Here is a 22,344-nt window from a genome sequence, read left to right as displayed (position 1 = left end):
AGGAAGTGGCGTTTGAAATCGGCATCAGAAGATGAGTAGGAGCAGACGGACGGGGCTGGTGTCAAAGTGCTGTTCTGGGACGCGGGGGACCCCGCAGCTCCTGGGCTGCGTCCCGCGGGGGCTCTGAGAGGTGGGTCTGCCCAGTCCAGGAGGCGGGTCGGAGCTCTCTTCTCCGACTCCCACACCAGGAAGGAGGGGCCGTGTGAGCCGCCCACCTTGTCCCGGGTGTGCGGCACTGTGCCTGGCGCAGAGGCAGGCTCAGTGCTAGTTGAGCAAATCAGGGAGAAACGATAACTGTGTGCCCGCCCTTCTGGCGGTGGGGCCGTGGAGTTAATGCGTCGGGAAATGACAGGCTGACCGCTCCGAGCAGCGCCAGAGAGGCCAGCGGGGAAACAGCAGGGGCCTAGGGGGGCTGCCCGGCCAGGGAGGCCTGAGCCTTAACAGGGAGCAAGTGTGGGACAAGTGGCGGGGGCGGGGGGCGGAGGCGGGGGCTCGCACCTGAGAGCCAGCCCAGGGCTGGAAGAAACGGCTGGGCGGGGTCTGCGGCGTCTGTGCTGCTGGGGCACTGAGCTTCCCAGAGCCACTGACTCTAGGACGGTGCCTCCCAAACTAACGCGGCTTCAGGCTCCCCGAGGCAGCATCTTCCCCACATCGGCCTCTGACGTGGGGCTCCCAGAGGCTCTAGCTTGCTGCTGGCTGTGTTGAAGGTGGGTGGCATTTTGAACTAGGCCCTTTTCCCAGGCTCTCTCTGGGAAAGTTTTACCTGCCACTCAACGAATGCCTGGCTCCTTGGAGCCTAGGGGTCTCACCTGCCCCACAAACAGAAGAAACATAGCGCAGTTCAAGACCAAGACTCATATGGATGGCACCCTCACTTCCCCTCCACTTTGCCCAGGACCCCCACCCTGCTCAGGAACAGCCCGTCCACCTGCAGAGCTAGGAGCCAAGGCCCAGGTCTGCCTGCAGGTCAGACGTCTGCCTCCGCTGGGTACCATGCCCAGGCTGCGCCTTTGGCCAGAGAGCCACCAGCCCTAGAGAATCCTCCCCGAGCGCCCCATGGCAGCAGCTCCCTGTCCTTGGAGCCCCTGAGCAGTGACAGGCTGAGATCTGACCCACCTCTGTTTCAGACAGTGTCCACTCCAAGCCAAAGCCCGACGCTGCCAGCCCTCCTGTGTCCCGTGTGTGACACGTCTGTGGTCATGACCAAGGCTGCTGCTCATACAGTCTACAGAGTGTACTTTCGGGTAATAAGACGAACCAGGGCTTTTCCAAGATTAGATTTCCTCTCCCAGTGACTGTCCCTGGGGCGCTGATGACGAAGCGTTCCCCACTGATGGATGGAACCCTGGTCCCGGGCCCACTGACTTCTCCCCAGAGTGGACGCAGCCTCCCTCCCAGCTCTCGCTGCTCCACGCGTGGGGAGCACTTTCGCAGCTAACGTGCCGTGGCCCCTCCCTGCTTCCATGTCCTCCTGGTCCCCATAGTAAAGCCACCAGCCGCCCCGGGCAGCAGGGTGGGCCTAAGGGCCTGGAGGTGGAAGTGGCCAACAGAGGACAGGCTGGGGGTGCTGCAGAGAGCATGTCTTCCAGGCATGGAAGCCCCCTTGACCACAGAGCCCCCTCTGATGCCCCTTCCCTGGGATGGAGTTCAGGATGTCCCGCCTTTACCAGACTGTGGTGAATTGGCAAGTGATGGGACTGAGGGTCTGCTGTGAGGCAGACCGTGGGGCCCAGAAAACACCTGCCGAGGGACTTCCCTGGTGGCGCCATGGCTAAGACTCTGTGCTCCCAATGCAGGGGGCCCAGGTTCGATCCCTGGTCAGGGAACTAGATCCCGCATGCCACAAGGAAGATCCCGCACACAGAAACAAGGATCCCATGTGCCACAACTAAGACCCGGCGCAGCCAAATAAATAAATATTCTTTAAAAGAAAAAACGAAAATACCTGCTGAGAGCCTCCTCTGTGCCAGGCCCTGTACCAGGTATGCGGCAACTTGTGAGCTCGTGGGACAGGCACTCTGACAAGACAGCAACCAGGCCCACTCTCCTGCCAGAACAGCTCAAACACCAGACAAAATACAGGGAACAATGGCCCTCGAGGGGACATCAGATGTCAAGGGACATCAGATGTCAAGGGACGGGGAACCATGACGCTGAACCATCGGGGTGAGCCCTCGGGGTGAGCCAGCGCGCTGCCTCCAGGGTCTCCAGCTGTGGCGCAGGCAGGGGACCCAGGCGGGCTCAGGGATGCACCGGGGGGGAGACACGGAGCTGGGAGGCCCAGAAAGCTGAAGCGGCAAGTGTTCGCAGCACGGAGAGGAGAGAGCCCCCGAGTCTGCAGAGAACGGATCAGCCCGTGCATGTAAGGATCGTGCCAGAGGCCAGGAAAGGTTAAAGGGAGGTTAAAGGTTAAAGGGAGTCGGGTCCAGAGCTCACATGGGCTGTGAAAAGTGCAGGCTCGTTCCAACAGCCGGGCCAAAAGACCTGAAAACGGGACAGAGTATCAAGTGGGTCTTGCCACAGTAAAATGGGACAGAATTGGCCCAAGACTAAAGGCTACTCAGGTTCTCCCAGCAAAGCTTAAAAGCAAGACCTGAAGGGACCAAACTGCTACCAAGTAACTTCCTGGTGTCCAGAGCAAAGTGCAGGGATGTTTATGAAAATATTCAGCTCCCAACAAAACTCACCGTCCGGATCACCCAACCAAAAATCATGAGGCACGCGTGGAGGCAGAAGGATACCGCCCAGCAACAACTGGGATGAAAGCATGGGTGCTCGAGAGCATGGAAGCTTTTCCTACAACCGTATCCAGCTGTTCGAGAGGCCGGAGGACAGACTGAATGTGTCTGGAGCAAAAATGAATGCTGCTGTGGGGTGGGGCTCAGAGCCAGACCCTGCGGAGGCCGGCCGGCACACGTACCCCGCCCCACACAGGCCTGAGATGCCTGGCACAGACTAGGTGCTCAAAGCATATACTTTCGTCTTGTTTAATTCTTACTCCCTTTTTACAGATTCAGGCTCAGAGAGGGTGATGTTTGTCCCAGGGCCACGCAGCCAGTAAGCGGTGGATGCAGCGGCCTGGGCACGTGGCCTCGGGCACTCTGCGCTGCACACCACTGACCCCCAGGTCTTGCCAAACTGGCGGGTTCAAGGTAGGCTTAGGGTAAGCAAGCCGGGACAGGGAAGCCCATCAGCGTTCAGGTCCAACATTAAGTGGCAGGAGGGAGGTGTCGGTGGCTGCGTCTGCTCCTGCCACATCCTCCGTCCAGGACGGCTGGAGCCCAGAGCCCCCACCCCAGCTTCCCGACCTGGCCTCGGCCTCAGCCTCCTCAGCTTAGGGGTGGGAGCCCGGTCTGAGGATGCTCATTTCTGTAATTCTGTAATTACCATAATTGCCTTAATCACCACTCAGGCTGGAGCACTCTGGGGTCTGTGGCCTCTGCGTTCAGCCCCCACCTCTGTGCACTTCAGCAGCTCCACCTGGGGGCACAGATGCACAGCCCAGGGGACAGCCCCGGGCCACCCCCACCCGGCCCCACCCTGCCGCGGCTCCGGGATCTAGACTGTTTTCTCGCAGCCCGCCTGCCTGACCAGGAGCCCAGTGCTGGACACAGGAGGACAGGATGAGCCAGGGAGTGGGTGCCACGCCTGCAGGTACGCACACCTGGCACAGGTGCCTGCTCGGAGCCCCACCCAGGGAGGCACAGACGCACCGGGAAGAGGCGACACAAACCCAGACGCCGATCCTTCCTTCGCCCTGGGTGGGGCATCGTGGGGAGGGGTGTGGGGGCCTCTGCTGTGCTGGTGATGGTGACCTCTGCACTGACTGGCGAGTACCAGGGGCCAGGCGTGTGAGGCTGCTTCAGCAGCCTCCGGTGATGGGGCTTCGCCGGCAGGCGCTGTGCTGAGGTCCGGGGCACAAGAGCTAAACCCCACGGCTCCGCCTGCTCCAGAGGCGGCCTTGGCACCAGCTGCAGACTCTAAGCCAAGGCCGAGGCTCCAGGGGTCCCGCCATTAAGGGTTAGGGGAGGGAGGATGAGGGGCCCCCCAGCGTCTCCACAACAAGCAGCAGCTGAGAGCCAGGCCCAGGCAGGCGGGGGGACTGCCGCCGGCTCCTGCCAGGCCCCTGGCAGCATGAGCGATGGCGGGCTGAGCGATAAGAAACTAATAATTTATGTTTCCAGCTCCCGCGGCCCCGGCGCCGAGGGAAGGCTGGGCCACAGCCTCCTCCGCACTGAGCGGCCGCAACCCTTTATTGCACAAATTATTAACGACCAGAGAATGAATGACTCTGTAATCAGATCAGTGCTGCCAGCACTTTTCATTTCGTTTATTTGTATAAATTCTGAAGTCAGGGTCTAGCCTGAGCTCAAAAGCCAGCCTCACGCTGGCCAGTGCCCAGGCCCCCACCTGGACAGAGGACACCCCTCCCTCTCCCTCACCCTCACCCAGGACTCCGAGGGGGTATTGAAGACAGAGGGGGTTGGGGAGGGGGGCAGGGAGGGGGCCTGAGCTGCAGCGCGCCCACCAAAACCTTGTCAGAGGATGGGTCCTGGGCCAGGGTCGGAACTCTGTCCTTCAGCCCACCTCAGGGCCCTCTCCTACCGGTTCTCGGAGCCTGGGGCGTCCCCTGTCCCTGAGGGAAACCCTCCGCTCCCTCCCTGTGCTTCTGCTTCGCCCCAGGCCCTCACTCATCACCGTGATGCTGCCTCTGGCCCCCGCCCTGTGCCCCATCCATCTGCTTCTCCCCCACCTCCGGTCCTCCTCCCCCTTGTCGTCGCCCGCCTCCTGGGCTGGTCTCTCCACTGCCCTTCCTTTTCCTGTCCGCTGCTCCCTTGGGTGCAGGGGCTGGGAGGCTTTCTGGGGCGGTGCTGAGGAGTGAGCGGCCTATGGTCTCTCCTCTCACGAGCCCACTTTTAATCTCATTGACCTCTCGTTATGCTACAGCACATAAATTCAGATTTGGAGAGCTTATGCTCCATCATAAATTGGGCTGGCAGACTTCCGATCAACAAGATAAAGCTGTCTCCTGTGAGGTGGGTGTTTTATTAGTCTTGGCCTCAGTGCTGCAGGCGGTGGAGGTGGGGTGGGGGAGGGAGGTCTCTGGAATCCTGCGCTGTTCAGAGGGGCCTGATGTTTCCTCCTGTGGTCATGGGCAGACCCCAGGCACACGGGCGTCCCCTCGACCCCTATCCCCACGGCAGCAGCCACTGCTGGACCCCCCGGCCAGGCACTGGAAGGTCGAGAGAGAGACCCCATGCGCACCTAGGCCTGTGTCGGTGTACGCCCCTCCCCCTGTGGTGGAGCTCTGTGAGCCTGGCCAGAGCCAGAGTGCGGTTCAGGGGTGGGGGAGGCAGCTGGACCTGCCTGGGCATCCTGAGGGCCAAAGGGCTGGAGGAGGGGCCCAGCTCCAGAGATCTGGTGGCCTGGCACAGCGCTGTCTGCAGATGCAGGTGCATCCCGCCGGCGTCCCCAGAGATGGGCAGCTGCAGGTCTTGGCATCTGTGGGCCACCCTGTGCCTGGGCTCCTGCTGCCCACCTGGAATTGGGGGTGACGTCTGCTGACCTTGCCTGCCCCTCCCTGAAGGCCAGGTGCTTCTTCAAAAACTCAGTCTCGGGACTTCCCTGGTTGTCCAGTGGTTAAGAATCCGCCTTCCAGGGCTTCCCTGGTGGCGCAGTGGTTGAGAATCTGCCTGCCAATGCAGGGGACACGGGTTCGAGCCCTGGTCTGGGAAGATCCCACATGCCACGGAGCAACTGGGCCCGTGAGCCACAATTACTGAGCCTGCGTGTCTGGAGCCTGTGCTCCGCAAAAGAGAGGCCGCGATGGTGAGAGGCCCGCGCACCGCAATGAACAGTGGCCCCCGCTTGCCGCAACTAGAGAAAGCCCTCACACAGAAACGAAGACTCAACACAGTCATAAATAAATAAATAAGAATCCGCCTTCCAATGCAGGGGACGCGGGTTCAACACCTGGTTGGGGAACGAAGATCCCACATGCCGTGGGGCAACTAAGCCCGCGCACTCTAGCGCCCGCACGCCACAACTAGAGAGAAGCCCGCATGCCACAACAAAAGATCCCACATGCCACAACGAAGAGCCTGCCTGCCGCAACTAAGACCCAATGCAGACAAATAAATAAATACATATTAAAAAAAAAAAAGTTTAAAAAAAAACACAAAACTCAGTCTCTGCCAACACTCCCTTCCCCTGCTCCTAGCACTTCTGGACCAGCCTGCCAGCACCACCTCTCAGTGAAGCCACCCAAATCAGCACCCCCAAGGGGGCACCACCTGACCCTTCTAAGCCACCAGCACCCTGTTCCTCACCCACTCTGGGTTCAGTCTGGTTGGAGCACCTCTGAGTACCCGGGCCTGCCCACGGCTTTGGCAGCACAGCAGGAAGCCTGTGGGACTAGGGTATGTGCTGCTGTTCTGGGCACAGCGGGGCCCTAACAGGGGAGGAGGGTGATCCTGGGAGGCTTCTTGGAGGAGGGGATGCTGCCGTGGGTCTTGAAGGTGAGTAGGTGGTAGCAGGGCCGATGTCACCACCAGGCACAGAGGGTATAGCACCTGGACCCCTGGTACTTTTAAGGATCACAAAAACATTTTTATTTTAATTTCCTTTAAAGTCAGAAGGAAAAAAGAATATATTAATAGTGAATGAATCTAGCATGGATTATATTAGTCTTTAATGGAGGAGGTGGCCCACAAAGGCCAAAGGTGGTACACAAGTCGGAATGGGACCCTGGGTGGCTACAGAGTAGTAATATTGGGAAGTGGGGCTCCTGGGCAGAGGAAACCACTCAGCTGTGCTCTGACATTGAGGGAGGGCAGGGAGACCAAAAGCTGGGCCCTGGAGCAGACACAGGGCCTGGAGTGCAGGCAGCCTGGGCTGTTCCCCGAGCAGCCCGGAGAGCAGTGTGGCCAGACGTGCCCATCAGGCGCCAGACAAGCTGGGGCAGAGTCTGGGGTGTCATGGAAATAATGATGGGTGAGAGGGGCCAGGTAGGTCACCAGGAGGGAGAGGGATCTAGGCGGGAGCACAGATGAGGTTGGCCACTCGGCTAACGGGGAGGAGTCTAGGGTAGTCTCTGGGTGACTGAAAGCCAGATGGTGATGACAACACAGTGGTGGGAAAGGGGCTCCAGGGACTGTGAAGTGGACACATATGGTGAGCTGTAGACTCTTTAGTATCTGGATTGAAGCTAGATTTGGGGTCATCATCTATAAAGGAAACCACAGAAGTACACAAGAAAGAGAAGAGTGCCTAGGGCGGAACCCACCCAACCATCATCCACTCAGTCACCCACCCATCCACCCATCCCTCCATCAGCCATCCACCCATCCACTCATCTACCCATCCATCCATCCCTCCATCAGCCATCCCTCCATCAGCCATCCACCCATCCACTCATCTACCCATCCATCCATCCATCATCCATCCATCCATCCATCATCCACTCATTCAGCCATCATCCACTCATCCATCCATCATCCACTCATCCAGCCATCATCCACTCATCCAGCCAGCCAGCCAGCCATCCACCCACTCACTCATCCATCCAGCCAACCCATGTTTAAGGAGTGAGTAAGGCAGAAGGATCTGGAAGGAAGGAATGAGGAGTGAGGGAATGGGAGGCTGATCTGAGAGGAGGCTCTCAGGGCATGTGCCCACGAGTGGAGCTCATCTAATATACATTCACCAACTAAAAGCACTAAGAAAAATCCCAATATGCCAAGGCCGGCGTACGGCAGAAACAGGAAGCAGAACATCAGCATCAAGCAGAAGCTGACAAGTTTGCTGAGGGCCATGTTCCTGGCTGGAAGATGGGATGACCCAGCCCAAGTCCTAGGTTTACCCTTTACCAATTTTTTGGTTTTTTGTTTTTTTTTTTTTAAATATTTATTTCTTTATTTTGGCTGCGCCAGGTCCTAGGTGCGGCTCACGGGATCTTCGTTGCGGCATGTTTAGTTGTGGCATGCGGACTTCTTAGTTGCGGCATGCAAACGCTCAGTTGCGGCATGCTTGTGGGATCTAGTTCCCTGACCAGAGATGGAACCCGGGCCCCCTGCACTGGGAGCGCAGGGTCTTCCCCACCAGACCCCCGGGGAAGCCCCCCTTTACCGGTTTTGAATCACCTGTCACATGTCTGAGGACGCAGGGGCTCAGGAACCCACACATGCCCACTGGACCTCAGACACAAAATTACTCAACTGCTGACATGGGGCAAACTCGCAGATTTTGACGGTGCCACCGAGCCCAGGAGAATGATCTGTCTGTTCTGGCAGGAGAGTCTGTTGGCATCTGCATGTACACAGAGCATCAAAGGTTGGGCTCCTCTGGCCTGGCAGGGCAGGAGGACCCCACACTTGGAGATGCCTGCACTCCTCTATAGAGAGGTGCAAATACCTCAAACCCGCCCCAGCCCTGCCAACTGCCTCTTCTCCTCCCACTTCTCAGTGGCCTCTGAGCAGTCTTCCCAGTTCCCCAGTCTGCAGGCGGGAAGCCCCCAGTGCCAACCTGGGACTTTGTTAAATGCCCTGGGAAAAGCGTCAGGTTGTGGCCTTGGACAGAGGCATGGAGCTGCTGCCCTCCCATGTCTGTGGTACGTCTGGTCTGGCCTCTGCACACGGGCTCCACTCAGGGTCTCAGCCAGTCCCAGGCTGTGCCCTCCAGCCAACCCACTTCTGGGCACCGTGCATAACTCCAGGGGCATGCGCATCCCAGGGCTGCCCGCGTGACACCCCAGACATCAGCACAGAGGACCGGATGGCCTTGTGGAGAGCTCAGCAGGTCACACCTGAACAGCGCCCACAAAGACATCAAAGCACCACACAAGGTTGTCACTGACTCAACCTGCCCTGGAGGGATCGGAGCGTTGGCGATGGGAGTCCAAGACTTGGCCTTGGCTGGGGTCAGGCTAAGTCTGTGACCTCAGAAAGCCAGCCTGGGCCAGAGCTGTGAGGATAAACAGTAAAACTCACTATCCACCTCAGCTCTCCACTTCTGAAAATCCCTGACGGACAAATCAGTGCTGACAAAGTGATCGCTGGCCCTCCAGGTGACCCTGTGGGTGGGACTGTGTACGAGAGACTCAGACCACCCACCCCTCCTCCTGGTGCAGGCAGGTGCAGAGCACAGGTGGATGAGTTCCTAAAATATACAGCCAACTGTATGGTGAAGCCCTGTAAATTCTGTTGGGGTGCAAGTTTCATTCAAGAAAAATGAACGGGAATCAGGCAACTGCAGTTTACGTGATGTTCCTCAACATCCCTGGCCCCACTTAATGACTGTGAGGTGGGCACCCTGGAGAGCAGCCGGAGGCAGCAGGTAGGTGTGTGCGGGGGGCGCAGGGGGGATGTTCCGCATTGCACACCCATGTGCATGGTCCCATTGTGTTGTGTGCCCACGTGCACTTTGCCATTCTGTGTCACATGCTACGTGTACCCAGGCCACACTGGGGCAAGGGCAAGTGCCCACGTGATGAGCTCTACGTGCGTGCTGGGACCTGCACCTGGGCCGCTGCATCCCCGCCATCTGTGTCAGGCTCTCCAGGGCTGGTTCTTAACGAGGAGCTCATTACCCAGGACAGAGTGGAGGCCATTTCCAGGTAACTCTGGCTGTTTTTCTTTATTTTGAGGTTCCACTCTGCTTCCCCTGTGCCTGAGTTCTGCCCTCTAAGGCCCCAGAGACCTTGTCAGATGCTCGTGACCCCTCCATGTAGCACAGAGAAGGCACTTTGTGGGAGGAACATGGGGTCAGGAGGCCTCACGTAGTCACAGCCTGTACCAGGGGTGCAGTGTCTCGGAGCCCCCTCCAAGGTCTGCATCTGCTTCTTCACGCGGGAGCGGATGCAGGCCCTTGCCCACTGCTGCTGGTGGGATCCATCATGGGGCCTCTGTGCCACCCCCAGGCCACCGGCAGGGACCTCAGAACAGACCACCACGCCTGTCCTTGGACTCTGATCTCCCCCCTCAGTGTGGGCAACACCTGACAACAATCAAGGGTGCCCACCCTGACCCCTGCCGGGAGGGTCTCCCAGGCTCCTGAGTTTTCTCTCTTGCTCTGGTGAAGAGGATGCCTGTGGCCAACTTCTTAAGAAGCTTCTGGGACAGGAGGGTATTCAGAGTCCTGCCTGGGCAGAAGCTCAGTGGGCAGGTGCTGGGAGAAGAGGTGAGCAGGGGTGGAGCTACCCCAGGCAGGGAGGCCAGGCTGGGCTGGGAGGGGGCTGCACGGGTACGGTCCCTGAGGGCAGTCCTCAAACCCTGACACGAGTTTGTCGGAGGACAAACCAAAGCCCTGCTCGCGGGGAGCTCACATTCGGCAGGAAGTCCAACATATAAACGGTCACTGCTGGGCCAGCCTGGACTCCCTGCACAGCCTGGGAGCCCCTCAGAGCTGGGCCTGGGGGCAGTGACTTCCGCCCCCAACCAGCGCCTCAGCTCCAGCTTCCCTTGGTCTCGAGGGTCCCTGCCTGGATGTCCTCTCTTCTTCAACTTGCGCCCAGCGGCCTGGCAGAGGGCCCGCCTGAGCCCCCTCTTGCACAACCCCCTCCTACTGCCCCCAGGGTCCCTGACTGGTGCCCTGTGGCTGAGGACAGCACAGTGGTGTCTCTGGGGGCCCTGGAGGACTCTATTCCTTCCCTTTGCTTGGCCCCACTTTTGGGGGGAGCCCTCCAGCTTCTGCACCCTGAGACCATTTATGGAGGAAGCATGTAGGGTATGCCAGGCCCCCTCACCGTACGGCCCAGGGACCCTGCAGCCACGTTTCACCCTGACCGCTCTGCTCCAAGCCAAAGGGGACCCCACAGATTTTGAGGCCCTCTCTCATTTTCAGATGGGGAAACCAAGGTCACGATAAGGGCAGAGGGGGCTATGTCGCACAGCGGCCAGCCAGGAGGACCCAAGTCTCAGGCCACTGCAGGGTCTGCTCTCTCCGCCGCCTGCTTCAGCCTCCCCAGCACAGCTCAGGCCCAGGCAGGGCCACAGCGCCAAGCAGGCTGCCCTGAGGCAGAGCCTGCTCTCTGCCCCCAGTGATGCCAGTAAGGGGGTATTTTCACTCCTACGGAGGGACCAGGCATGCAGAGCCAGTGGCAGCCAAGAGTCCCACCCATGTGAGCAGACAGCTTCCTCTGTGCTGACGTCAGTGGACCCAGTGCACCCCGTGGCGTGTCAAGCACGTGTGTCACTGCTCGTGTCTGGGGTCACTGCATCTGTCTGAGAAGGTGTGTATATGTCAGCATGTGTAACATAGCCGGTGAATATCATGGCATATGTAACCGACAGTGTGTGCCCTGTGGGTGCCCCAAGTCTGGACACCAGGCCCTACCTCTTTGCTTCTTTAAATGACATAAGTTAAGGTCAGTGGACAGACCAGCCTCAGAAACACCTCATTTCCTGAAGGAGAGGTGGCATGGCCTGCAGCCAGCTCACAGTTGGCCAAAAGCAAAGCATGTCCCAGCAGGGCAGCCCCTCCTGTGTCTGACCTGGAGCCAAGAACAGACACATTCCTGGAGGCTCTGACCACTCTTGCAGGGGTGTCTGACGGAGCCCCAGCCAAAGTACCACGAACCTCTGACCTCCCAGGCTAACCCTTCCTGGTGGAACGGTGCTACACACCAGACCCTTGCACCAGACAAGCTGTCTTGGACATGACAACTCTATCCATCTGGCATTCATGCTGCAGGCCCGTGTGTCTATGTGTGTTTTGTGCACAGGTCTTGGAGGTGTCTTCGATCTTGGCTGCCGTGTAAGTTAGCACACACACTGTGTGTGCATGTTTGTGGCTAGGATGTCAGCATCTGTGCCTGCACCTGTCCTGTGCGAGCAGCTTTGGGAGCTGCTGTGCATGCATGTGGGTGTGAGCACACGTGTGGGCTGCTGTCTGTGTGCTTTGAGAAGGCATGCATGTGTTGGGTGCCGTGGGTGCTGTGTGGGCATGTGTGTGTGCGCTGTGCCCACACCCGTGGGGCCCCTGTGATCTGTCCCTGCATGCCTTCCTGTGTCTGGGCAGGTCTCGGCCTGCGCTCCCAGCCCTTCAGGCACCCGGGCTGAGCACAGGAAAACGGAGGCTGAGGGGGGGCAGGCCCGGCCCTGCACCTGTGGTCTCAGGGACACACTGCTTTCCTCTGCATCTCTCTCTTCTTCCAACCTCACCTCTGTGTTTCTCTTCCTGGGGTTTTACCACATCTGGTGCTCAATAAATGATTGATTGGTGAACGAATGGATGAGAAGGGGGCTCCAAGGGGGCGGTCTGGCGAGGAGGTAGGCGGGCACTCCCAGATGGGAGGGAGCACCAGCTCTGGACAGGCCGGGCAGCGCCAGAAGGGCGGTCAAGGCTGGCCGAGCCTGGGTTGGGGGAAGCAGGGTCTGTGGGCCGCCCCCGCGCTCCCCGAGGACGTCTCGGGTCACCGTCTGCACCGCCGGCCGCGCCGCCCCGCGGGTTATTTATGACCCCCTCTCCCTCCCTGGCGGCGGCTGCGGCGGCGGCGGCGGCGGCGGCGGCTGCGGCGGCGGCGGAGGGCCCCGCGCGGGGGAACCGCGAGCAGCGATGGCGCCGCGGAGGCCGGCGGGCGGCCAGGGGCGGAGCTCCGCCGGCCGGAAGAGGGGCTGCAGCCACCGACCCGACCTGTGTTCTCCGCGGGGCCGCCAGGCCTGAGGGCCAAGCAGCGGTGATCCTACCGCCAAAATTCTGTCCCTCTGACCTCTGGTTCCAGTCTGAGAAGTACAGAGGAACGTGCGGGCTCAGGTGCCAGACCTGGACACCAATGGACAGGCGGGAGGAAGTGAGCAGATCCTCCTGCGAAGAGTATGATGTCCAAGGGTGAGGATGCCTGGTCCCGTCAGCGTGGGAATGTCGCTCTGAGCCCCGTGGGCAGAGGGCGCTATTTCCCAAGGACAGGGGAAACATGTGGGGGTGGCAGTGAACTGCCCTGATCAGCCAGACCCCCGACAGCCCCTGGAAGGAGGTCTCCTTGGAGTCAGCGAGTGGCCCTAGAAGGAGAGAGCGTCCTGCAGAGGGCTTTGGACCCAGTCACGGTCTTTTCAGGAGGGAACCCTGGTCCTCCAAAGAGGGCTGGAGCCAGACGGTGGCGTGGAGGTTAGGCTGGGTGAGCTAGGTCCGCCACCACACCTTGCCAGCTGGACCCCTCCCCTGAAAGCCAGAGTTGGGGTCCCCCCATAACCATTGTGGGCCAGTGTGTGATGAAAGAGGCCAGGGGTGAGTGAGGGGTGGTCCTGCAGAAGGGACGGGAGGCCCCCCTTCTCAGGCTCAGGACAGAGGAGAGGCCTGGCCTGACAGCTGCCTGGTACCTTCTCACATCTAGAGACGTGCTTTGCCAGCCTCCCCTCCCCAAACCGCAGTGGGAAGGTCAGGGGTTAGGAGGCCTAAGGCGCAACAGACAGGTGCAGGCAAACATTAGAAGGGCTGGGTGGAGGCTGTCTTTTGGCAGCAGGGTCAGGGCTGTGGCCAAACAGTGGGCACACAGGCCCACGTGGCCTCCAGCTGAGCCCTGGTGGCCTCTCCACGCTGAGCCATGACCACGGATTAACATGAAGGCTCCTCCGCGGGCCTTGGCTCTCAGGCGAGGACAGCTTCCTGCATCCATTTGACATGGAGGCGTCACACCTGAGAGCAAGACGTAGGCCACAGAGGCTGGGTGTGGGGGGAGCTCCCTAGCTATCACTCCTGGGGCCAGGTATGTGCAGGTGTCCGGGTTACAGAGAGGGCAGTGGGGCTGAGAGTGGTGAAGTAAGGAGGGGTCACTCACATTCACACCCATATTCCCACCTGCCCCTTAAACTCCCACAGACAGACATACAAGGAGTAAAGGGGCAGAGGTTCCCAGACACATTCCTGGTCTGAGCCCAGACCTCACTCCCCAGGTTGGTCTTGGGGCTGGCTGGTACCTTAGCTGAGGATGCGGTGGGCAGCGTGCGTTAGCACACGAAAGCAGAGTGGTCCTCGGCAGTCAGCCACATGCCCAGGTGGTGCTGGCGTCTGGTAGGAGAGGGGTGAGGTGGATTGTTCCCTCACTCCCAGCCCCTCCCTTGCAGAAGGTGCGAGCACTCCTATGATCCAGCTCAGCAGCCCCCCGCCCAAGCCTGGTCAGGAAGATGCCCACGTGGGTGCCCTGCCAGGTGCATCTCAGAGGGGCAGGGGCAGGGGTCTGGGAGCTGGGTTGGGATCAGAGGCTACTCTCTAGCTTGTCCAAAATGGCACACCAGAGAAATACAAGGCCTCGCCAGCTACTATCAAAACCACCGAGGTTCTCAGTTTCTCTTCCTAGTTATCCCACTGCAAGGCCACCATGCTGACCTGCAGGGAGGTGTGGGTTGATCCCAGGGGACAGCTGCCCTCATACCTGGCCTAGACCAAAGCTGACCTGCTCCCCCCAAGGCACGGAGGTGGATGTGGATGCGTAGCTCCCTCGTCCCCAGATTTGCACATGGCAAGGAACAGCAATATGCTCAGGTGCCTAACCCCCCATTCAGCTGCCCCTCCCCCTCCCCACATCCCCCACCCCTCACCCAGATTGGATCTAGCCCACTTTCTTGCCCCATCCTATGGCTCAGATACTGTTTGTCGTGGAGGCAGACAGCCTGGATTTGAAACGTCAGTACAGTTACTTGGCCTCTTTGTATCTCACCTTCCTCATCCGTAAAATGGGGATAATAAAGGAAAACTCGTGATGGGATGATCAGGTGAACTAAGTTGGGTGAAGTGTATGGTGAGGGGGCAATGGTTGATGGAACTGTTATCGTTGTTATTCACAGACCACGAACCCTCCCCAACACCTTTGCCGAGGCCACACAGCGCACACCCTGTAGAGCAGAGGAGACCACGCATGCCCTCCCCACTGATGCCCACCACCTACCCAGAGATGCCGGCTCACACACACCCGCCAGGCAAGCGGCGATTCCGATCCCGGATCCGCTCCTTCGCAAGGAGCCAGCCCCTGCCCCACGTGCAGTCCAGGACTCCGGCTGGGGCGCCCAAACAGTGACTCCCTCAGCATCGGCGCGGTCCATGCGCGCGGCGTCTCGCTGGCATCCGTCCCCCACACCACCACCACCCCCCCCACACACACACACCAGTCTCCTTTCCTCCTGTTCTCTCCCACTCGGGAATAGGGCAGAGGGTGCAGCCGGGGCCCGTCGGGTGCCCCGCGTGAGCCCAGTCGGCCGTCACGCACCCCCTGCTGGAGCCCATGCCGCCCGCCCGCCGCGCCGGGGCCGTTTAAATGGGCCAAGTTGTGGCGGCGGCGGCGGCGCGAGTCTCCGAAGTCCCCGCCGGGCGGGCGCGCGCTGGAGTACGCGGGTGCGCGGCTGGGACGGCGGGGCGGGGGCCTGGGACCCTCCGGCGGGGCGGGGCAGGGCACGCGGCCGGAGGCTCCACAACTCCTCACTGCCCGGCTCGGCCCGGCGGGCGCAGCAGCAAGCCGGGCGCGGGGCCGCCCCGGGGGGCGCGGGCGCAGGTGGCCCAGCGCCCTGTGGAGCCCCAGGGTCCTGGAGCTGCGGCGCTGGGCAGGTCGATCGGGGATCGATACAGCTCCGGCAGCACCATGTCTCAGGCAGCAGAGGCCCCGCCAGCCGGCCGGGCAGCGGTCCGAGGTAGCCCGGCTGGGGCGCAGTAGCGGCGAGGACGGGTGCGCGGCCAGGAGCCTCCCAGGCCCCAGCCCTCGAGACCCAACTCCAGCCCGGGCCGGAACTAGTTGGGCCGGCTGCGGAGAGCCAGGCTGCAGGACCACCCACCCACCATGCCGGCGGTCAAGAAGGAGCTACCCGGCCGCGAAGACCTCGCCCTGGCTCTGGCCACCTTCCACCCGACCCTGGCCGCGCTGCCACTGCCGCCGCTGCCCGGCTACCTGGCGCCACTGCCCGCCGCGGCCGCCCTGCCCCCGGCCGCCTCGCTACCAGCCGCGACCGCGGGCTACGAGGCGCTCTTGGCCCCGCCGCTCCGCGCCCCGCGCGCCTACCTGAGCCTGCACGAGGCCGCCCCGCACCTCCACCTGCCCAGAGACCCTCTGGCCCTCGAGCGCTTCTCGGCCACTGCGGCCGCGGCCCCGGATTTCCAGCCGCTGCTGGACAACGGCGAGCCGTGCATCGAGGTGGAGTGCGGCGCCAACCGCGCGCTGCTCTACGTGCGCAAACTCTGCCAGGGCAGCAAGGGTCCGTCCATCCGCCACCGCGGCGAGTGGCTCACACCCAACGAGTTCCAGTTCGTCAGCGGCCGCGAGACGGCCAAGGACTGGAAGCGCAGCATCCGCCACAAAGGTGCGGCCGCCGTGGGGGCGCGGGCCTCTCCGGTCCCTCCCCTCTGCTCCCCGAGGACCCGTGGGTCCGGACCCCCCTCGTCCTGCCACCTGGGAGACTCCATCTCTGCCTAGAGAGGGCGCTGCGACTCCGGGGCCACCGCAGAGACGCCCCCTCCCCCCAAGCACGGTCGCCTTGTGGACCCGGGCAGAGCGCCCTCGGCCTCCGCGGTCCCCCCAGCGCTGGCCGCACGAGCCGGCGGCTCCTTCCGTCCGGAAGGTCTTTGCGGGATTCCTGGGCCTGAGGCTCCGGGGAAGTTTACGGGAACTCCGGAGAGCGGGCGGGAGGCCGACTGGGCGGGATACTCCCCTGCGGGGTCGAGGAGCCACCGGTTCTGGCGGGAGTGGAGGGGCACACGTGCGGCCGGGTGCGGACGCGCGCTGGTAAAGCGAACGGCAAGGTGCAGGGGTGGCGCAGGCAGGTGGGGGGCGCGGGGGCGCGCGTCGGGGCGGGAGCGCGCGCGGAGCCGAGCAGCGGCGGGGCTGGGAGCAGCCGCTGGGGCTCCAGCAGGAGTCTGGCTCCGAGGGCGCGACGTGCGGGCGCCAGAGCGGGCATGCGGTGGGGGAGGGGGGGTGAGCGCCAGGCCGGGGGTGGGGGGTGGTTAGAAAGTTAGGGACCCAGTCACGCTCGTCGACTTTGGGGCTCGCGGCTCCACGAGGTCAAGCGCAGTCCCGGGTCCTGACCGCGCCGCTCACCTGCGCCGGGCCCCACCCTCCTCCGCCCAGCTCCGGGTTCCGGCGGACCGGCTTGGAGAGGGTGGAGCGCGGGAGGAGTGGCGCAGGGTTGGGGGAGAAAGCCGCCCTTCGTCAGGGGAGGGCGCTCGCCGGATCTTGAGTTTCTGAGCTCTGCAGATCCCCGCGGCGTCCGCGAGGGTGGGGTGAGCGGCGAGGCCTGGCGGTGGGTTCGGAAGTTGGTCGGAGGCGGGTGTTCATAGTCGTGGTGGGAGAGAACCTGGCCTTGACCCTGACAGCGCCCCGGAAGCGTGCCCGCGTGCCCGGCCCCACCTGTGCCCGCCCCGCTGCCTCACTGGTCCTGCCTCGGCTCTCCTCGCAGGGAAAAGTCTGAAGACGCTTATGTCCAAGGGGATCCTGCAGGTGCATCCTCCGATCTGCGACTGTCCCGGCTGTCGAATATCCTCCCCGGTGGTGAGATGCGGGAGAAAAGCTGGGGCTTCGGGGTCTTGTTTCTCCGCTGCGGAGCTTGTGCCTGTATTTTCTAGGATCAGCCCTAACCTCAACCCTGCCGATGGGCAGGAGGGAGCCCCCAGGGACTAACAGAGGAGATGGCTTTGGGTGGGAATCCCGGGGCACAGGAGCCCTCGCTCCCTTGATGCAGGGCAGGGTCCTGCCTATCCTGGAACCTCTCCTTGGGAGTCTGGGAGCTGCTTCTCCTGAGGTCCTGGGGACAGCCCACGGTGTGAAGGATTCTTCCCTGGACAGTGTCACCTGACTGGGGCTTGGGGACTTTGCCTTGTCACAGGTCGGGAGGGGGTCACCATGTCAGCTGGCCCAGCCTGGGAGAGGGACCGGTCCTAAGGGAATGCTTGTTCTGGGATGTGACAGTGTGACAGTGTTGTCTGGCCTGGATGTACATTCTGGGGTGGCCACAGGCTTGGATGTGAGTGACGTGCATCTCTGGGTGCCCAGGGTTGGAGCCCTACAGGGCAAGGTTCTAGATGTCCAGGAGTGTCTGAGGATACAACCCGGCTGGGGGCACAGGAGGTGCAGTGTGGGCCTTGGGTGTCAAGAGAACTGCAGCTGGGAGCTGGTGTGGGGCCTCTAACCCAGTGTAGACGTCTCTTGACCCCTCATTAGTCTAGGGGAGCAAGAGAGATGGGGCCTGTGCCTGCCCCTGCAGCACTGCCTTCCCCATCGCATGCCTGCCAGGCAGCAGTGGTTGGAGGGTGGACCTGAAAAGGAAATTTCGCCTTGAGGGGGAAAGTTTGAGCTCCTGGGGGAGAGCCCATTAGGGCCATGGCTCCTGGCACCATTCAGTAGCCCCCTCTGCCAGGAAGGCCTGAGAGGACCCTGCAGGCCGCCTTCAGCTTGTTTACTTTGGACTGGCGGTAGGGTGGGGGAGGGGATGTCCTGGATTCCTCGTGGGCCCTGGGGGTGGGCAAGCTGGGAAGCCACACACAGTCCTGTAAAGACACACAAGTTGTGCAGGGGAAGAGGACACAGCTGAACCTCCCCACGTGCCCACCCCACACACTGTCTGGCATGAGCTCGCCATACTCACAGGCATGCCCGCCCACAGAGCCCCCCAGACAGAGCATGTACACAGGCAGCCCCCCTTCGCCCGCTGCCACCATACCTGCCTGGGGCAGGAGGCTGAGCTCTCGCTCCCCTTCTCAAGCAGCTGGTGCCCAAGAGGACACTCTCCAGGCTGGTCTGGGTTTTCTGTTCGGGTGGGAGGAGCCCTGCCTCTCCCATCATCCCCTGTTGAAGGTCTCCCACAGTAGGGGGGTGGGCAGGTGGCCTGAGCACAGCATCAGTCCCCTCTAGGACATTGCTTGGCAGGGCTGCCTACCTGTCAGGGGCTCCCAGGTCCCTGCCCTGCATGAGGGATGGCTCAGACCTGGGCCTGCCTCTTCTGAGCCTGGTGCCTCCCAGGCCCATCCCTGCACCCCTTCCGTAGGAAGGAAGGAGCTTCATGGACCCACTTGTCTTTCCAGGCCCCACCTTTTCCACAGAGAGACTGTTTTCCCCTACTCCCCATGGCCAGGTCCACAGGTATGTGCACACTTCATGGTCACAGAATATGGGTGTGCACACGGTGCAGGGGTCACGCAGCCGGCCTCCACACACCCCCCCCTTGCTGGCTGAGGAGCCAGGGCTTGGCTGGGGCAGGGGCTTAGCACCCAGTTCTTAAATTTGTGCGCTGAGCAGGGGCGAGCAGCTGAGGTCTCGGGTGTGCGTGGGAGGCACGTGTGTCCCCTGTCCTTGGCCGGGGTCAGCAGGGCTGCCCATCCTGGTCCCTCTTTCTCAGCACCCCCCCCCCACTGGAGACATCCCAGGCCACCCTAGCTGGTCTGGCCTCACCCCAGGTGGCAGTCTTACTGCTCTGTTTCCCTCTCATCTTCCTTGTCCCACAGATGAGAAGCAGAGAGAAATACATTTACTTTTTTTGTAAGAGAATAGTTTAATTAGAGCGGAAAGGCAGGAGAGGAGGTCCTTTTGCTTGGGCTACAGCAGGCTAGAGGAGGGCACAGCTGAGGGGACTTGCAGCTGAGCACGCGCCTGACAGGCCAGGGCTGTTGGGAACCCTCCCCCAGAGCCTGGCCTGAAGAGGCAGGGGGCCCAGATGGGCAGTCACCCCCCTCCCGCCATCCCGCCTGGCCCGAGCTCTGCTGTCGCTGGTGTAGCACCGAGCCAAGGCCAGGGTCTTACAAGCACAGGGTGAACCACCTCGTCTTGCAGGCCTACCCCGGCTCCTGCCGCCTCCACGCCACCCATCCCCAGCGCCGCCCACCACGCCACCCGTCCCCAGCACCGCCCACCACGCCACCCGTCCCCAGCGCCGCCCACCATGCCACCCGTCCCCAGGGCTGCCCATTCCATCTTGCTGAGTGTGTGTTGCAGAGCCGACCACGGGGGGCCTCCTGGGTGGTTGTGTGAGGGCAGGTGTGGCAGAGACTGTGGCTCCCAGACCCTGTCGGGGGCACTGCCCAAATCTGGGCCTGGGGTGGGCCGTGTGTCTGGAGGTGGGTGGTCTGGGTCTGAAGAGAACCTCTCCTCTGGAGGATAGCTGCCCTTCAGATCCAGGGCGACGCTGTGCGGGGAGGGGCGAGAGCCCCCTGGACACCTTCTTCCCCAGGCCCCTGCATGTGGCGGGGACACGTTGTCCTGGCAACAGGAGGGAGGGGCCCTAGCGTCCCGCGGGTACTCGCGGCCCCTCGGGGCTCCCTGGAGCTGGGAAAGCCGCGTTGGTCTCCAGCAGGCAAGTGCCTGTGGAGGGGCCTGGGCTGAGTGTGGAGTCCCGACAAGGCACTGCCCACACCCCAGCCCCCCAGGGTGGAGTGGAAGGCAGTCTCTGGAGGGGTTCCTGGTGGAGGCCTTGCCTCGCTGCTCTTGTCTTGGCCTCTGGCCGCTTGTGACGGTCCTGGAGGCTGGAGGCCCCTCTTCTGTAGGCACCCAGGAAGCTGGGCGACCCGGTTTGGCCTAACCTTCCTGTCCCCCCTCCCTGTCCAGAACCGGGGGCGGCTGGCGGACAAGAGGACAGTTGCCTTGCCCCCTGCCCGTGTCCTGAAGAAGGAGCTGACCCCAAGCTTCTCAGCCAGTGGTGACAGTGACAGGAGTGGCCCGGCCTGTGGGCAGCGGCTGGGCTTGAAGCAAGAGGACGACCCGCATGTCCGTATCATGAAAAGAAGGTGCTTCAAGGGCCAGGGTGGGAGGGCACGCGGGCAGAATGGGGACATCAGAACTGGGGTCTCCAGGCAGCTGAAGGCCACATCAGGCTTCGGGTGGGGGGCCTTTGCCCTGGGGATAGGGCCCCGGTTTAGATTGTTGTGTCTCCGTGGACGCTGATAGCTGTCACGGCTGAAACAGAACCTGGACCCCCGGGGACATGCCGCAGGATGGCTTGCCCCCGCCCGGGGGCCGAGTGTCGGGCCAGGTCTCGGTGGCATCGCTGGGGAGCCGGCACCGGTGGTCACCAGTAGTCACAGCCAGAGCAGGCCAGGGAGGGCCGTGGGCGAGGAGGCACGGAGCCACTGGGTGTGAGGAAGGGAGAAGTCTCTAGGAGGAGGGTCTGGTGGCACCACAGCCAGCGGGGAAGGGGGAGCTGGGCAGACCTCACGCTCGCTCTCACTGGAGTGGCCGCTCCCTTGGCTCCTTACTGACCCTCCCAGGCTTGGGGCCACCCTTCCTGACCTCCCACCTTCTCCCCTCCTGACAGAGGCCCCCCCCCCTCTGTCCACTCACCTGTTTTTCCATCCATCCATCCATCTGTCCATCCATCATCTGTCTGTCCAGCACGTCTTGTGCATTCCCAGAATTTTAGGCCCTTTCTCTTCCTGCTTGGTCTTTTAACATGTTCCAATTTCTCCTACCCTAACCCTAACCGTCCGGGCCACCTGAGACACACACCCCCGCCAGCCCCCACTCCCACCCGTGCTAAGGTGAAGCACCACGTGGGCCTCCCACTGCCCTCTGTCAGCCCGAGGGCCTTTTCAGGGGTACTGCTGTGATGCGAGTGCGGGCACAGGGCAGAGCCATTTCCTTTCTCGACCTCTCCTGCCTCTGCTGCGTGATGGTCACTTTCAGGAGGCAGGTTGGCAGCAGCTGGGACCCAGGGGCCACCACTGGAGCCGGCAGTGGCCACGGGGCTCATTCCCTGCCCGGAGCAGCTCTAGCAACTAGGAATTTGGGTTCAGTCACACGAGTGACACGTGCAGAGGAAGCCGCAGCCCCACCCCCAGCACAGCATGGGGGCTGCTCTGGTTCCACTGCAACAAGCAGCAGAGACTCGGGCTCTCAGCTCTGCGCTTCCGATTCCTCTGTCTGGTGAGGCCAGGAGCTGGCTCCTGCCCCGCAGGCTTGTCCTGGCGGCAGCCGCCGGCCTGTTGAGGGTGCTCTGAGCCAGCCCAGTTCCCTTGAGGCTGGCGCTCCAGGGCAGACACAGGGAGTGCCACACACACGTCCTGCTGTCCCCATGCCGAGCCCTGGAGGCCACACTGACCCTCTGCTTCTCTCTTTGCAGAGTCCACACCCACTGGGATGTGAACATCTCCTTCCGAGAGACGTCCTGCAGGTAGGACCGGGCCCGGGCCAGGCTGCCCCCACATGCTGGGCATGGGCAGGACAGAGCCTTGTTGCTCCACGTCCCCTGGGTCTGCTTCTAAGTCTCTCCAGCCTCCCTCCCCTCCTCCTCTCCTTAGTCCGTCGTCTGTCTGTTGACTTGTGCCTAGGCTGTGACAGCAGCACGGCCGTGGGTGCTGGACTGCCCAACCCTGAAGCCAAAGTGCGCTCCCCCCCGCACATTGAAACCCATCTGCCCAGAGCTAAGGCCGTGACCAGCCCCTCCCACC

General features: G+C 62.1%; 1 protein-coding gene across 8 annotated transcripts in view; it reads left to right on the top strand.

Moving 5' to 3' along the window:
- The first annotated feature begins 15,357 nt into the window (after positions 1-15,357).
- SAMD11 (sterile alpha motif domain containing 11) overlaps positions 15,358-22,344 on the top strand; it is a 20,126-nt gene continuing 13,139 nt past the window's right edge. For 4 of the 8 annotated variants that reach the window (XM_082379521.1, XM_082379520.1, XM_082379519.1 and 1 more), the window contains exons 1-4: positions 15,358-16,277; positions 17,370-17,461; positions 20,507-20,685; positions 22,017-22,067. In XM_082379521.1, the coding sequence (XP_082235647.1) occupies positions 15,761-16,277; positions 17,370-17,461; positions 20,507-20,685; positions 22,017-22,067 (839 nt within the window). In that variant the 5' untranslated portion in view covers positions 15,358-15,760. Of the gene's footprint in view, positions 16,278-16,318; positions 16,536-16,608; positions 16,700-16,928; positions 17,194-17,369; positions 17,462-18,985; positions 19,049-20,506; positions 20,686-22,016; positions 22,068-22,344 lie in introns of those variants that run through there. The other 4 variants (XM_082379523.1, XM_082379525.1, XM_082379522.1 and 1 more) reach the window with 4 other exon arrangements.

Source organism: Balaenoptera borealis, assembly GCF_965194805.1.
Source record: "Balaenoptera borealis genome assembly, chromosome: 1".
Lineage (NCBI taxonomy): Eukaryota > Metazoa > Chordata > Mammalia > Artiodactyla > Balaenopteridae > Balaenoptera > Balaenoptera borealis.
The sequence above is the reverse complement of the archived record's forward strand: the minus strand, read 5'-3'. Positions and strand labels throughout refer to the sequence as shown.